At 39.4% G+C, this 17,732-nt stretch overlaps 1 protein-coding gene across 1 annotated transcript in view; it reads left to right on the forward strand.

The window, feature by feature from the left end:
- Positions 1 to 17,732, forward strand: part of nbeab (neurobeachin b) — a 213,854-nt gene that overhangs the window by 59,605 nt on the left and 136,517 nt on the right. Inside the window, 7 exon segments of the mRNA XM_038692696.1 lie at positions 7,703 to 7,934; positions 10,234 to 10,334; positions 10,567 to 10,662; positions 11,543 to 11,664; positions 13,548 to 13,674; positions 15,481 to 15,600; positions 17,365 to 17,511. Of these exon segments, the coding sequence (XP_038548624.1) occupies positions 7,703 to 7,934; positions 10,234 to 10,334; positions 10,567 to 10,662; positions 11,543 to 11,664; positions 13,548 to 13,674; positions 15,481 to 15,600; positions 17,365 to 17,511 (945 nt within the window).

Here is a 17,732-nt window from a genome sequence, read left to right on the forward strand (position 1 = left end):
GACTCGTTCACCTCAGTGTTCCCACTCCTCGAGCAGTCTTCGTAAATAGGACATCAGTTCTATTTATTTTCACCCAATTTAGTGGCCACTGTAGGCTTCCTTTGGAAACTGTCTCAAGTCCAATCTTTGCTGCCTGTCACCATGGCGACGGCGAGTCTTCAGCCCTGGTCTAATCAGAAGCAGTTGAAAGTGGAGGGATTCTTGAGGGCTCATAATGTAACTCTCTTAATTGTATGCTTCATGGTAATGACGCACAGATGAATTATTTCTTAGGGAAAAAAAACATACTTGATTGAGGCTCATAACCATATTGCACTAATAGAGAGGAGCCACAGGGGTGAAAAATTAAACTAAACACACACCTTAATTGCGTTCACATAAACAATTTTTGGGTATGCTGCAGTAAATGCCTGCTTGGTGGAATGCTATTCCCAGCACATTAAATACTCGCTATAATGGCTTAGGTTCTTTCATTTCCTCAGACACAACAAGCTCTGCTAGATTATCTGTAGTATCACAGGATCTCATTCTTTCCAGGTCAGCCAGGTGAAAGTGACTAAGCTTGTGAGCAGTTCAGTGAACCTCAGGCCAATGTACAAGGGTGAGTGGAAGACATTATTGCTGATGTAGTTTTACCTCTGGTTTGTGAATGGTAAGCCTCTTTACAGTAAGTCTGTGCAATTACAGTGAAAGGAGCTAGCTGTCACTAACTCCTCATGTACCCACCCTGACAGGTCTGCCAGCTTGAGCTCCATAGATAACAGTTAGAGCTTAATTAAAGCACTCTTGCTTCACATTGTTGTGTTGTTTCTATAAAGCCTTCTTCTCTGGTTTGTGAATCTTTGACCTGTAGCTTCACTGAGCTTTTGATTGTCTTAATAATCCATGAGCAGATATTCTTAATTGAAATTATATGATTAGCCCTAGCTGCAGGAGGCAAGTTTTCTCCTTCCGTGGGCCCCTCTACTGGGAACACAGAAATGGGATAGCTTTACCTCCATCTGCAAAACCCTGATTTGAACCAGCACATGGATGCAGCATCACATAGCATGGATTTTTGGCTGCTGAATTTGCTTCTCTCCATTACACTCCTGCTTCCACATGGCTAAGATTTTCTGGAAGTCTGTGTGTTTGTGTGACTACAATTCAGTGCCTTCACACTATTTAGAACTTTAACATTACTTTGATGTTGAATTATGCTACTTATACTGTTCAAAGAATGTCAATATTTAATCCCATTGGGGTTTGTGTTTGGGTGGAAACAATGGCAATACAAATTTGTTGGGTGGCTGTGCAAAGATGACTGCTTAAGCTGACACTTGACATGCTGACTGACAAGTTGTCTTTTACTAGAACTGCAAGACAGACCTCAAACACTTATAGCACCTGTTCAGTCTGAGCCAAATATTTTTCTGTTTCCACCGCTAGTGAGACACAGAGACAGAAAAGTGAATCCTGTACATGGAATGATTAGTTGGATATGACATCCCATATGCTGAGCTCCTAGTCACATACAAAGAACATATCTCCATATGGATGAATCAGCAGAAACGCAGACTTGTGGGCCGTTGAGATTTGCCTTATGTAAGCCATAAAAGCAACAAAAGAGGGAAGGCTAAAAAGTCTTTTTTTATTTGTAAAAAGATGAAACGGGATTTAAGGCACATCATTTTGTCAGTGAGTAACATACGTAATATGCTTTCTGTATTAACTCATGAATCAAGCTAAGTTTGAAACCATCATCAAATGGAAGAATTATGGCACCATTTGTGACCACATGGCCAGATAATCACCAAATGTATTCCTTAGAGTTTGCTAATTGTAAAGGCTTTAACAATCCATATAGTCAGTTCCCATTGGGAAACACTTCAAAACCGGGAGTTACACAAATAATAGCAACACTTCACAGTATCAGTACAGTAGCCCAGCATTAAAAGTGGTATATTGCTATACTGTTAAATTAACCTTTTGTTTCTTTGTGTCCTGACTCATTTGCATCTGAATTTATGATGTGTGACTTTCCCAAAGCAGGAGTTTTAATATGCAGATTACTGATTGTGCTATCATCGCTGAGTCTCAGTGAGAAAGGATTTAGCAGATGAGCTCAGTCTCACCAGCACACAGAGCTGCCGTTGGGTTTAATTGTGGTAAACAGACCAAGGCTAACAGTCTTCCATAATCGGAAAACCATCAGGATTAGAAGTCAGAGATAGGGGCAATACTGTCAGTGTTTCCTGCTGTTGTACTATTTTCAGTAAGACCTGGAAAACCAGCAGGATGTCGGAAGGAAACATTTAATTTTGACTGTGGAATCTTAGAGGGAGTGAAAATTCACCTTACATGTTTTGTTGTGTCTTGTTGTTTCATTGTTCCCTTTTAACATGAGATTTTAGCAGTGGCCAGTATTGCTCATCACTGTGTTAAATGATACGCTGCTATCCCCCAGAGTGCTTCTCCATGCAATGGTATTCACTAGGCAGTTTTATAAGCAGGTGTGAAGTGTAACACCTTTTAATAAGCAGTGGTTGGTTAAGAAACTACAAAAAATGAAGCCCAAGGGAAATTTCAAATACATGGGTCTTGCACTCACCTTTTTCAAATTCAAATTTGGTAAATGTGAAACACTGAGATGTCTTAATTTACTTTCTTAGATGTTCAGACTCTATTACTTGATAAACCACATCTTCAAGCCTCTTTGCTTTTACCATCTTTTTGCGGTGGGCTGTGGAGATCCTCTTAGCTCCTGTCAAATTGAACTGGTCGCCACAGATGTTCAAACAGGTTCACCTCCAGACCTCAGCTGGTGCCCTAGTCATTGTCTTTGCTGTGTGTTCAAAGGTCATTGTCATGGCATGCTGAAAGGTGACCCCCCCCCCCCCCCTTGGTATTCTACCAAGAAGGCCTAATTAATAAAGTGTTACAGAGATTGTTGTCTTTCTGACAGGTTCTCCTTCTCTGTAGAGGAACTCTGAAGCTCAATTAGGGAGGCCATTTGGTCCTAATAAAGCTTTAACAAACAGTCCCAGCTGAGCCAAACCCTTCCCCTGATTGTGCCATATACACTCAGCGCCCACTTTATTAAGTACACTTGTATAGTTAATTGCAATTCAAAACAACTGTACTGCCATATTTTACGATGCCTATAATGTTCAGCTTTTGTTGACACTGTCTTAGAGGTGCATTAATATTTTGTCCGTCTCATCTATGTAAAAGGGAAGTTTAATGTAGCACAACACACAACACTGCCTTATACTCTGACCTCAATAATAAACTAATTGAATTAACACATTTCTGACAATTTCAAGAAAAACTGAACAATTTTTTAAATATATCTCTTATAGCATAGCTGTTGTATTGTATTGCATTAAATTGTAATAAACAAATAATATTTTCACAAATAATAATAATAATAATAATAATAATACATTTTATTCATGTAGGCCCTAGCAACTTTCAGAACAATGTCACAAAGTGCTTTATAAAAATATATCCCAAGCAGATAAAATGAAAATAAGGCCAAAGAACATAGGCACAGAGGAAGTAAAGACACTAAAATATTGTAAAGGTGTACCTAATAAAGAGGCCAGTGAGTGTAAATTGTATGTAGATAGGTATTTCAAAATAAAATGTTATTTACCGATAATTCTTTGGCATTCTGCTCCCTGTATATACACTGCTCAAAAAAATAAAGGAAACACTAAAATAACACATCCTAGATCTGAATGAATGAAATAATCTCATTAAATACTCCTTTCTTTACATAGTTGAATGTGCTGACAACAAAATCACACAAAAATTATCAATGGAAATCAAATTTATCAACCCATGGAGGTCTGGATTTGGAGTCCCACTCAAAATCAAAGTGGAAAACCAAACTACAGGCCGATCCGACTTTGATGTAATGTCCTTAAAACAAGTCAAAATGAGGCTCAGTAGTGTGTGTGGCCTCCACGTGCCTGTATGACCTCCCTACAACGCCTGGGCATGCTCCTGATGAGGTGGCGGATGGTCTCCTGAGGGATCTCCTCCCAGACCTGGACTAAAGCATCCGCCAACTCCTGGACAGTCTGTGATGCAACGTGACGTTGGTGGATGGAGCGAGACATGATGTCCCAGATGTGCTCAGTTGGATTCAGGTCTGGGGAACGGGCGGGCCAGTCCATAGTATCAATGCCTTCCTCTTGCAGGAACTGCTGACACACTCCAGCCACATGAGGTCTAGCATTGTCTTGCATTAGGAGGAACCCAGGGCCAACCGCACCAGCATATGGTCTCACAAGGGGTCTGAGGATCTCATTTCAGTACCTAATGGCAGTCAGGCTACCTCTGGCAAGCACATGGGCTGTGCGGCCGCCCAAAGAAATGCCACCCCACAGCATTACTGACACACCGCCAAACCGGTCATGCTGGAGGATGCAGCAGAACGTTCTCCACGGCGTCTCCAGACTCTGTCACGTCTGTCACATGTGCTCAGTGTGAACCTGCTTTCATCTGTGAAGAGTACAGGGCGCCAGTGGCGAATTTGCCAATCTTGGTGTTCTCTGGCAAATGCCAAACATCCTGCACGATGTTAGGCTGTAAGCACAACCCCCACCTGTGGACGTCGGGCCCTCATACCACCCTCATGGAGTCTGTTTCTGACCGTTTGAGCAGACACATGGACATTTGTGGCCTACAGGAGGTCATTTTGCAGGGCTCTGGCAGTGCTCCTCCTGCTCCTTCTTGCATAAAGGCCGAGGTAGCGGTCCTGCTGCTGGGTTGTTGCCCTCCTAAGGCCTCCTCCACGTCTCTTGATGTACTGGCCTGTCTCCTGGTAGCGCTTCCATGCTCTGGACACTATGCTGACAGACACAGCAAACCTTCTTGCCACAGCTCGCATTGATGTGTCATCCTGGATGAGCTGCATTACCTGAGCCACTTGTGTGGGTTGTAGACTCCGTCTCACGCTACCACTAGAGTGAAAGCACCGCCAGCATTCAAAAGTGACCAAAACATCAGCCAGGAAGCACAGGAACTGAGAAGTGGTCTGTGGTCACCACCTGCAGAACCACTCCTTTATTGGGGGTGTCTTGCTAATTGCCTATAATTTCCACCTGTTGTCTATTCCATTTGCACAACAGCATGTGAAATTGATTGTCAATCAGTGTTGCTTCCTAAGTGGACAGTTTGATTTCACAGGAGTGTGATTGACTTGGAGTTACATTGTGTTGTTTAAGTGTTCCCTTTATTTTTTTGTGCAGTGTATTATATGTAAATGATATCTTAACCACTTCACCATGACTGTCCCAAACATTTTATAGCTGCATGTTGTTATAGTTCATTTAACTGTTATGGGATGTGCTGGTGGAGCATGATGAACTTTAGTTTACAGGTTGTTTTTACAATTTAGCTATTATGTTATTGCAATATGGAAAATGGTTGCAGCAGTTTGCCCCAGTACATTACTGAACTTAAGTAGTATTTAAACTCTGTACTGATTTAACGTTTTAGAATTTTTGTATGGCTCAGAAAAGCTCTGCTCTCCACGTGTTAAGTGTGTAATCAGTGATTTCATGTCTTTATTTACCTCTTGTTTTATAATGGGTGAAAATTATCCTGGGGATCTGAATCTGCAATTACACCACTTCTCAGGATTGTGCAGTGCCTGTGAATAGTATGATTAATGGCAATAGCATTGAAGAATGATTAGGTTTAGTCTAGACATCATGGCTCTTAACCCCTACTTGCATGTAATATTGGGTGATGTGCGTCACGATGACTGCATCAGGAGAGCCTTTTGTCTGATAATAATAACTTACTTTTAGACAAACAACCTTTGACAGCATCTGGATCTCTCTTCTTAATAGCTGATATATTGGTTTTCTTTAGGCCACAAAGTAAGAACAATAAACACATTGGCAGTTGGAATAAGTAAGTAAAAACATTGTTTTCACTGTTAATTCTTAACAGGACAGTTTCCCTGTCTTCAGCAGCTTGATTGGGATGTCTTTGTCGTGACATTAAACTAAACATGAATAACGTTTTCTCTTCTGTAACTCAAAGTGCTGTACTCCAGGCACTTGAACTTATTCAACATTGATGATGAGACATTTACTCCTTCACTGGGATTCTTAAATGATCTTAAAGCAGAAGGGACCTTGACAGGTGCGGTTTTTGTCCTCAACAATATTTTATATAGTTAGTATAATGCCAGGTATGTTTGATTGTGTTTCATGTGAATGTTTGTAATTAATTACTTAAATAAGTGTAGCCGCATGCATTATATGATAGTTATAAGTATGTTTGCCCCACATTCACTTTAGCAGTTGTGATGAAATGTGTTAGTGAACTTTAGTAGTATTTAGTAGTATATGTGTGATTTGCCCAATATGTCTATGTAAATAATATTTTGTATAGCTGACACGATCTTTTCAGCAGGATCATTGTTTTTGGTACCAAATATTCACTAACTGATTAGACTTGGCCAACAGATGCAGCTTTTTTTTTTTTTTTTTTACCTGACAGAAGGATGAAGCAGCAAAATATTCCTGTATTGTGTTTGGAGTCTGTGTTTGGCTGTCTGCAGCAGGACATGCATGGTGGCATTAGGCAGTGGTAGGAGGAGTGGGAAGGCTGGCATTGAGGTTTGTCTGGATACCGATAAAGAGCTTTAAACCAGTTAATTTTCCATGCCAGTTAACATAGTGACTATATTTAGAGGATAGACATGTTACAGTTTGCTCTGCGTCTGCACACTTTGGCCACTGAGCTACCTCCGAGTGCATATTACCCCCACCCCAAGAGTTTTCAAGCTGTGAAATTCCTGTTATTGTTGGCATTATTGCATTATTGTATTTTTAAAGTTCATAATTTCCCATAAATCTCACTTTTCACCTGCACTTTTCTTTTCTTTTTTTTCTTTTTTTTTACACACATTGATGTGTGTTGTACCTGAGAGAGAAAAAACACCTAGCTTTTGTGGAGTTTTACTTAATTTTTATCTGTGCAACAACTGCATTCTGAGGAAAGACTGTCTCTCCTATCTTAAAGTCAGAGCGGTCCAGTGACACACATCATTGTAATGTAATTGCATCAAAATCTGATGATGATTGAGGGGAGGCTTGATTTATACCTCCATGGACTAGTCTCTCTCCACTACATTGGGCTGCTTTTGATCTCACCTACCTATTACCTGTCAATCACAATAATGTGCAGTGGATGTCTAGGCCCATTTTCCACCTGCTTGCTTTGATGCCCACCAGCAAGTTGTTGTCACTGCTGTCCATATATACCATGCACTTCTTTAGAAGGCTAATTTCATGCTTGTTGAACTTGAAGAACTGCATTATTGATTGTTTTTATGTACTTTCTTAATAGTGATTATCATTTGTGACTCAAAAGCGGCAGAAGAGCTATAGGGACTCCCTTCCCCTCCCCTTTTCATTAAATGCCAGGCTATTTTATTTTCATGGTTGCTTAAATTCTGATCAAAAGCATTTAGAAGGAAAGAAGTCTCCACGTTCTTCTTCCAGTGCTGGCCAGGCCTTTACCATCAGAGTAGTGACCTGGAAAATATGTGAAAGGGTCTTCTTGGTTAATTTGCCCTCAGAGAATAAACCTGATCAAGAATAGGGTGGAAAGCTGGGTCACACACATAATCTAATGCATTTTAAAGGCATAAAAATCCAATCTTTTCTTGCATCTGTCCCATTTTATTCTGCAGTTGGTGGGAGGTGAGTTTGATCTGGAGACAAACTTCATTATCCAGGATGCGGAAAGCATCGGCTGCATGGTGGAGCTGTTGGAGCACTGTGACGTCACCTGCCAGGCTGAAATCTGGAGCATGTTCACCGCCATCCTTCGAAAAAGTGTTCGAAACCTGCAAACAAGCACTGAGGTGGGCCTCATCCAGCAGGTGCTGCTCAAAATGAGCTCAGTGGATGACATGATTGCAGGTATGATAATAGTGTGAGCAAGCCTTTTTGTGCTTGATAGCAGTGGTAATACATGCATGTTTATTTTCAGATTGATTGTTATTATGTTAATGTCCTACAAATACATGCGTTATACCTTCTTGGTTTTAGCCTTCAGTCACACAACAAAACCACCTGTCTGTATCTTTTAATAGATCTTCAGTTTGAGTTATAGCAATAAACTGGCAATATAGATTTTGGATAGAAAAAGCAAATTTCCATCTGCCAGCCCCACTCTTCAAGAATCTAGGTGACTTCTCCCAGAAAAAGTCAAGCACCAAAGGTCTACAATAAAATGATTACTAAAATAAAATAAATATACTTTTGAAACTTCAAACTATTTTATTTTCCTGATAGTATCGTCTGTGTTGTATTAATTTCAAATACATGCAAAGGCAATACAGTGAATGAAGACAGCAGTGAATTTAATATTTCCTTTAAACATACTGAAAATGTGGAAGCAATGAGAGAGAATTGGAGAATACTTTTTAAATTTGGTTTATTTTACAACAATTTAATAATTGTCATTGAGACAGTATTGAAAAAAGTCAAATGACACTTCAAATAATTTCAAATAAAATTTAATTTCACTTATATATATCAATACAGAATATTAATATATGGCTGCTATTATCGATGTGAGGAGACACAGCCGTAATGAAAGAAGATGTAGATAAATTAAAAATATTAGATATCATTCTATATCCTATATTTAGAAATAAAATTGTTTTTATTCGATGAACTATATGAATTGAATTGTTTTTTTTTATTGTATTTTCCTTGAAGCTTTGGCAATAGTGTTAACATTCATGCCAATAAAACAAATTTCGTTTCGACCTGAGCCCCCAGCTGCTGTAGTGCATTGATCATGCGTACAATTCATCCAGCCAGAGGGAACGATCATCAACTGTTCACAGCGCGCCGGTCGTAATAGCGACACAACCCATTGTAGGCATCGGAGAGGGAGTGGGGCGTTGGTGTGTACAGGGCCAGGGACAGGAGATCACTGAGTGACTGGTCACGCTGCGGACGGTTGGCGATTGTTCCCTCTGGCTGGATGAAGACGAACTGCTGGCATTTCCTTGATCTGGGTCATTCCAGCAAACTGTATTTGTTTCTGCTGGGGTTTCCCAAAGCAGTTTTTCAGGTGTGCTGGCCCAAGTACTTAGTGCAGTCTTAGGCAGGATGGGCAGGTGAATACGATTTCCTTATTGAATGAAACAAACAAGGTTTTTACGCAGTGGCCAATATTATATAGCTGCAGTACCGGAGGCTGCAGTTTCAGGACCCCCGTAATCCTGGGACCGCAGTTCTAGGACCATAGTTTTTTTGTGACAGCTCCATCTAGTGGAGTAGTGGTGGTAATGCACAGCAACACGAAGGAGGTTAACCCTGTCTGCTAGCAGCGCAGCTGTAGGGTTCACTGGTCGAGATCCATATAATCAATAACTTAGGTTTAGGCACACACTCGGTGATGGTTGTGGTATGAGTAATTGGCTTCGGGGGGGTCAGTTGTTGTAATCTACGCAATAATTGTTAGTTAATCATCCATAACAGGTACTGCAATTACACGTGCAATATTTCTAATGCACACTTTAGCAATTTAGTACTCTTTATTCGTGGTGTTAGTAAATCCGGCCCACAGTGTAGTAACGTCCTGAACTTTTTTCTAGCACCACTATCAGGTCAGAATTTCCCCTTGAACAACACTTTATTCACTAACAAGGTATGCTATCTCAAATGAAAAGTTGAACATTCTGTAGGGACTATTAATTTTATTTTTTCTTGTTGTTTTTGGTACATATAGGCCTTTCTGCAATAAGCGCCAGAATAACTCTATATTCAGGTCACTATGGAGTTGTCTTTGGAAGTCAGTGTCACTTTCATATTTTACACAATTATGTTGCAGCTGATGAAATCTAAATGCATTTTCCCTGCGGTGCTAAACAATTTCCCATTTAGACATCACTTTGATTTACAAGTCAGTTTCCATGTAATTGTAGTGGAAGAGTTTCTGTGATAAATATAATGGAATTTCACAGACAATGAACTCAGCGAGAATGAAGCTAAACTAAAGCAAAACTGTTTTTATTATCTCAGGAGTTGATGCATTTGAGTACTTTTCACCATGAGGACCTCCTGTGCAGTGTGGATGAATTATAATATCTGTAAAATGCAGATGCATTTGATGATTGTCGTTTCCTCCTCTTTCACCTCGTGTGTGTACGTATGTGTGTATATGTGTTGGTGGTGATGCGTGCCTGCTATCTTGCCTTTATAGACTTGCTAGTGGACATGTTGGGAGTGCTGGCCAGCTACAGCATCACAGTGAAGGAACTGAAATTGCTCTTCAGCATGCTGCGAGGGGAAGGAGGCCTCTGGGTAAGTGATAGCAGGGACAGGATGCAGCAATTCGACAGCCGTGTGTGTTGGTTTGACACTGTCACTTGAGTTGCCCTCAGAGAGCCAGCACACTGATCTGTTTGGGGCTTGTTCAGTAATTGTCTATCTGGAGAATGAGTGAATGAAGTAATTGACAGTGTATTGACTGCAGTCCAAACAGTCTGAGAGAAAGCCTTGACTGCTACTCTTTATGTCTTTGCCACTTGTGCAGCCGAAGCATGCGGTCAAAATGTTGTCTGTGCTGAATCAGATGCCCCAGAGACACGGTCCAGATGCCTTCTTCAACTTTCCTGGTCGCAGTGCAGCAGTAAGCATTAACACATTTCCACTCTGTAGTCAACTAAAATGGTGTGTAATGGCTGGTAACAGCTCCACTAATAACATAAATGTGTGTATACTGTATGTAACACTAGTCCAAATGGTTTAAAGAGTTTATAGTTAACAAAAGTGTGAGAAATCCACCCTGTGTAAGAAAGATTGATATTGTAGTGAATAGGTGCAGTTCAGGGTTGCTGATAGTTTATCTTGGGAACTGACATATTGAGAAAAAATTGAGATGTAGTAGAGGACATTACACTTGCTACAGATTGAAGCATACTGTTCATCACCGTTGCATTTTGTTGCACCAGACCAAAGCTTGTTGACTAACCGAAAGAGTTATCACAGTAATTTCATTAAATGTGTTTTTTCACTGATTGTTAAAGAGTTAAAACAATCTTGGAGATTAAAATCAACTTAACAGCAAATGCAAATAGGACTAGAATCACTGCTAGATTTATTCCAAAGAGGTTGGACACTTGTCATCAAAAAATATTCAGCACGAGCAGGAATTATAAGGCTTATTAGTTGGCCAGTAAAATGCAATTTCCTGTGTGTTATTTATTGATAAATTAGAACATACACATTTGTGTGACCTGAGAAAAGATGTTTATAAATGTTAAATATTTGCAGTAAGTATTAGGTGCAAAAAAAGAAAAAAACAGTTTGGGATTTCAGATTATTCTATAGTGAGTTGGTTAGTTAGTTGGTTTTTGTGCTCTGACTCAAGTTTATTTCTACACAGTGTAGCTTAATATTACCTTAACTACTCTTGTAGAGACAGTACAACAGATTTTTGTCTGTCTCTCACACTGCGCGATTGTTTTGTCATCTTTCTGTTTTTATTTTTTGTTTTTTTTTTGTCCCAGGCCATTGCTTTACCTCCTATTGCCAAGTGGCCTTATCAGAATGGGTTTACATTCAACACCTGGTTTAGAATGGACCCCTTGAATAACATCAATGTTGACAAGGACAAACCATATCTCTACTGGTGAGTACACAATTACATACATTTGCGCTCCACGTTTCCAATGTCCTCAATACACTCCTAGCTCTCTCACTGGTGCTGTAAGTCTACATTATAACACCAGAGAGAAGAAAATTACACATTCTTGTTTTTCATCAATCTAATTGCTTTAGCTTTGTATTAGAAATCATTCCCTCTCTTCAGAGACCTATAAAGCTACCAGCGTCTTTATTGACAAAGCAATATGCTATGTCTGATACTCTGTGACCTACAGTGATTTTCCCATCTAAGCAGATTATGACCGGAACTTGTTTTTCAAGGTTAAACTAGTTTTACAGACACTATTTTTCACACACTGCCAGCAGTTATGTAATGTGGTTTTCGAAAGGGCCTCATTTTGTCCAGATATTGTTCGTGAATTATTGTAGAGAAAGAAGGGAATTTTTGAGATTATTGAGATTAAAACCCAATGAAGCATGAACCACAGTGACTGGTGCTGGCTGTTACAGAGGAGAATTGCTGCAGTGGAGGCACTGTGGAGGTATTCATTTAGATTTGAATACCTGCCACATAAGCTCAACATACCAGCTCTTGCCAGGGCTTGTGGGTAATTAGTGCTAAAATCAATAACCCAAAAGTGCAGTTCGGCTGCAGTTCCTTCTGTTTATGAGTGAGCTTTGGGTGAAAATCACAGAAAACAATGGGACATACAGTATAAAAGATTTTTGGAAAAGAATGAAAGAGAGAGTGGATAATAAAGATGAAAAGGTACAGTTGGTTGATGGGAAAGACCGTTCAAACTAATTGCTCAGAGATAACAGTTAGTTCACTGTATCCTCTGCTGGCTGCCATTGCTTTACCTGGATCACACAGTTTGACTGAAATAATCTACTCACCTTGGAAGGACATTCTACGTTTCTCTGATGTGTAACATCAAATACAGAAATATTGGCTAAGCTAAGTTGTTGGTATTCAGGTGGCAGCGATTCCTTACTGACAGAGTCACAAAAATGCTGAGATTTGCCAAGCTAATCCTGTTTATTCATTGATCCGAGGGCCTCATAGCTCAGTGGCAGGGCATGTAGACAACAAAAAAGAATTGTATGTTCACAAGCGGACCAAGGTGTTGCTTTCCACCTGATGTGTAATCACAAGCAGGCTTGTCCACTGGAGCGTCTTGGCTGGCTCAGTGGTAGCTTGGTGTGGGGCTCTACTGTATATCTCTCTGTCCCTGCATGCAGCCCACAATATAAAAGCCTAGGCTCTCTTTATCTGCCTTGACAAAGAGGTCTGTTTGTTTTAGATGATCCCAGTGGGTGGTGGTGGTGGTGGTGTGGGGCTTTGACGATGGTAGATTACTATAGAGTGTAGTCAGTACATGTCAGCAGTGAAAACGATGTTCAGTCCAAGCAGGGAAAGAACAGAGAATTTGCGTGGTATCGCAAAGTTGTGTGTGTGCATCAGGTGATGGCTGTACAGGGTTTGCTCATATTGTATACAGGTGACTTTTCCTAAATGCTGACATTATATGGTATATATTTTATCTGTGGAGTCAAGAAGATCAGATTGAAGGGATTAGACCCAGGCAGCATAACTGAAGCACTGAATCACCATGCCTGCAAAATTTGCACTAGCTGTAGTCTCACCTCAAGTATTTCCCTGTTGTGACTGGTTAAGCGTAATATCATAAGTCTCATAAAAATTTTAAGAAGTACTTGTCAGTTACTGCTTTAATGAATACTTAAAGTCACAAAAAATGCAGACTGCATATCTTGGTCAGAAAACCCTCCATCTCAGTTAGGTTGAAATATATATATTACTAATGTTTGTCGATAAATGAATTAGGTATTGGAAACCTTGTGAAATTTGCAGCTCATGATATATACTGTGCATTTTTCTGTTTACAGCTTTCGTACCAGCAAGGGCATTGGATACTCTGCACATTTTGTTGGTAACTGCTTGATCGTGACATCACTCAAGTCTAAAGGAAAAGGTTTCCAGCATTGTGTGAAATATGATTTTCAGCCCAGGAAGGTAAGCTTTGGCTTTCAATCACGAGTTTTAGCTATTATACAACATATGATTATGTTTTTTAGACCTATATTATTTTAACATAATCTAATTTATTAAGTTAGCCACATCTGAACATAGATTGCATTACACCAACCACCAATTACCAGAATTGCACATAATTGTGGCCTGAATTGAGAGGAAAGGCTTTGGATTTTAGTTGAAACAAACATAAATGAAACTGAAATGTATAAAGCCATGGATGCATGGAACGCTCTGCCTAGTATCTAGATTTTAAACAGCACAATGTACTATCTAGATAAAAGATTTTCTTATTTTTGTTTTCTTTTGTTTGTTTTTTTGTGTGATTTTTACTGATAAGAGCTGGGTTCTGTGGTGTGTTGTATTGTGTTTTTGTGTTGTTGTTTTTGTCTTTGTTGTGGTGATGTGTGTGATCTTCTGTGATTGTGTACTGTGATGTATAGAGTGTTGTGTATTGTGTGGACCCCAGGAAGAATAGCTGTTCTGCTTCGGCTACAGCTAATGGGGATCCTAATAAATGAAATGAAATGCTCTTTTAAAACACTCTGCAGTTTTGGCTACACTTACCCTTGACTCCACACCCAAACACCTGTTCTTTTATTGGCATTGCAAAGTTGCAAAAAACCTGAAACATTTCTTGAAGATCCCCAGAGGAGTCTTACAGTTGTAATTGGATATAAATGTAGATGAGAAAATGATACTTAATTTAGTGTGGAATGTCAGTGTAGTGTTGCTCTCCCTGCAGAGCAGGAAATCTGGCTCAAAGCATGTGTCAAACAATTAGATCGTTCTCATAACACCTGGGAACAACCATTCATCCTATTCCTACTGCCACAGTGCATGTTTCGTTTTGTAGAAGCTCATATGTTGAATTAAGTTTTTAATAGATTTAGGGTTCAGACATCTGCAGATAAGTGCCGTTCTAAATTATCTGCAAGCAGTTTGCACTCTTCCCCTCAGCCATGAATCCTCTTATAAGTGTCCTTACCTTTTGTGTGTAGATGGCTGTAATTCCATTAGACTGCTCACAGTGCCCTTCGTGGGTCAAACTGATAGACAGTGGGGAGACATAAGAGATGGACAGCTTATTGCCTACTGCTGTCTTGCCCTTATATAATGTTACATTTGTTTCATGAGTTAACACAGTTAGCATGTAAGCATTAATTATATTGCATTGATTAGAAATTAGCAGAAAAAAATCTAAATACTTAAGAGAATACATTTGTCCATAAAATCTTTGAAATAAAAGTTGCAAAATGCTGAGAAACCTTTGGCTCAGCCTTTCACGAACTGTTTATGAAAACATGATATGTTGTTGGCTTTTGATGCCTGAGAACTATTTTGTGGTGTCTTGACATGACATCTTTTAAAGTCACTTCTCCAGCTCTTGACTTGACTTGACTAGACTAGCTGTAGTTCATGTTTCATCCTTGGATAATTACAGCCAGTGTCTGACGTGGCTTTGTGCAAAGGGAACAATGCGTTGCCTTGCCTCCTCTTAGCCTTTTCTCTGATCTATTCACAATGTTCCACTGCAGATTTCCGAACATTAGGTAGTGAATCTCATGGCTTTGGCTTTCTAGTAACTTTGAGGTTCATACTAATCACAGCTTTAAAAGAAACAAATTTGAAAGCTGACGAGAAATGTGGGAGATGTTGTTTAAAAAGTGTAGTTTAATTTAGTTATGTGTGTGTTTCTTGTAAAAGAAAGATGACCCACTTAATAATTCACCTGTTCTGTAGCTCATGTATTAATTTTTTCTTTTAAAATTTTCTTCTCTCCCTCAGTGGTACATGATCAGTATAGTTCACATCTACAGCCGCTGGAGGAACAGTGAAATCAGATGCTACGTTAGCGGACAGCTCGTTTCTTATGGAGACATGGCATGGCACGTCAACACAAATGATGTAAGCTCTCTTCTTTTTACTCCTCCTCACTTTTTTCCACAGGTTTTGAGGTTCTTTATTGGCACCGGGCTGACTGAGGCTGCCACATATATTTCGCATGGCTGCAAATTGTGAGAGGAAACCACATACGTCTTCAGTAGTGCTCATTGAGCAAAATGAGTTTTACCATATCAACATGGATTTCTCTCAGATATACGACTGGTATTTCAGTCTTAATTTGAATATCCATTTGTCACAAAGTTGTGCTGCAGTAGAGGGTGGAAGATGGAATATCAAACACCGGGAGAAGAGATTTATGTATAGAGTGAAAAATCTGAGTAGCTACTGTATATATGTGTACAGATATTGTAAATATAATCAGACTGAAGCATACTTGTTTAAAGTGTATGACAACATTGTGAGTGATGGTGTAACAGCGTGATTTGTGCATGTTTGAATGACTCTAAGCCAAAATGAAACCTGTAGTCACACATGGCTCTTAGGGACAGATTTAAAAAGCAATTTGTACTTGCACAGATGAGACACATTTCCAAAGGTGTGCTTCAGTTGTGTATTCAAAGGAAGATTGCACAAATGACAGGCTGAGAAGTGCGGTTGATGAAATATTCCACCACATTAACCAAAGCTGCCTTAATTTGTGATGAATAGTTTTTGTGGAGGAATCTTCACCAGAAAAGAAAGTATAAACCATAAGGTAGCATTATTTTGATGATGGCGTGATGGCGGCATTACAAAGACACTAGAAATCATACCACAGACACACCAGGAGGATAGATTAGATTAGCCTTTTTTAACCAAGTGACAAACATGTGAGACATCAAATGAGACAACATTCTACAACCTTGCAGCTTATCACATTTTCCTGGATTGGGTTTTTTAAACAACAACCACTGTGCTGTGTTCTCATATTCCATGGAGAGAAAGGTCATGTAACTGGTGATGTGCACAGAAAATATTGTAAGCTGACAAAGTGTGGCTACATGTGGCAGGTTTCTGGTAACATAAATAAGTTTAAAAAGCTGAGAAGTTGAAGGGAGACATTGTTCTGCTTTTGAAACATGGATAATTTGTGTTATCTATACATTTCTGGTTTTCTTCATCTACTATTTCTCTTATTTAAAACTTAAATGTTCCCATTTTAGATGTTTTTTTCTATCGTAGCATTCTGTGTCTTTAGCCTACACACTTATATTTAATGGAGTATTGCTGTCCTTATTTTCACAAGCTCAGTGAGCATAGTTATGTCTTTAAGGTGTCTCTTGTTCAGAAACATTTTAGTGTCACATTTAATCTGTATGTGCTTAATAATTCAGATTGCATAGGCTTTTTAAACAGGGTTAAATAAAGAGCAGCTGGATCAAGATTTGAATTCTCTATTAAGAAATCTGATGCCCCCCCCCCACTACCACTTGTATAGATCTACTGACTGTTTCTTCAGTTATTTAATTAGCTGCTGTTGTTATAAGTTATCCTTCAGTTTTATTTTAAATACAATCACAGCACAAATTCTCTCTATCCCAGAGGTTATATTGAGGTTTCCAATCTTTGTAAATCAGGGTTTGTAAATCACCATTGTTTTGCATTTTCCTTTAGGGAATTGTCAACGTTGACACTGAGAGACATAGAAGTTATATAGTTGTAGATATAAGTTTGAAAATACTATTTAATATATATATATTCACACATACATATATGTTTGCACAATCAAATGTTGTACCAAAGTATAAAATGATGTTGCCTTTTATTTCTGTGTCTCTCTTGCAGAGTTATGATAAGTGCTTCCTTGGGTCCTCTGAGACAGCAGACGCAAACAGAGTATTCTGCGGGCAGCTAGGAGCCGTCTATGTGTTCAGTGAAGCCCTCAATCCCGCGCAGATATTTGCAATTCATCAGCTAGGACCAGGCTATAAGGTATGTACTTGAGGGAGACTAAATTATATTACATGTAAGCAGTCTGCATCACCTATCAATCTGTGAAATCTATGCCAAGTGGTGCCCTCTTTGCTGTGGGTATCCGTCCTGGGAGATGCTTTTCCTCCCAGATAAACAGCTGCATAAATTACCTACTTCTTGGAAATAAAGGCACAATACACCGATGGAAGCAGCAGGCGCTCTGATGGGATAGAGTCCTC

This window comes from Micropterus salmoides, unplaced genomic scaffold, assembly GCF_014851395.1.
Source record: "Micropterus salmoides isolate LMB-PRFRI ecotype aquatic unplaced genomic scaffold, ASM1485139v1 Ms_hic_scaffold_3, whole genome shotgun sequence".
NCBI classification, from domain to species: Eukaryota; Metazoa; Chordata; class Actinopteri; order Centrarchiformes; family Centrarchidae; genus Micropterus; species Micropterus salmoides.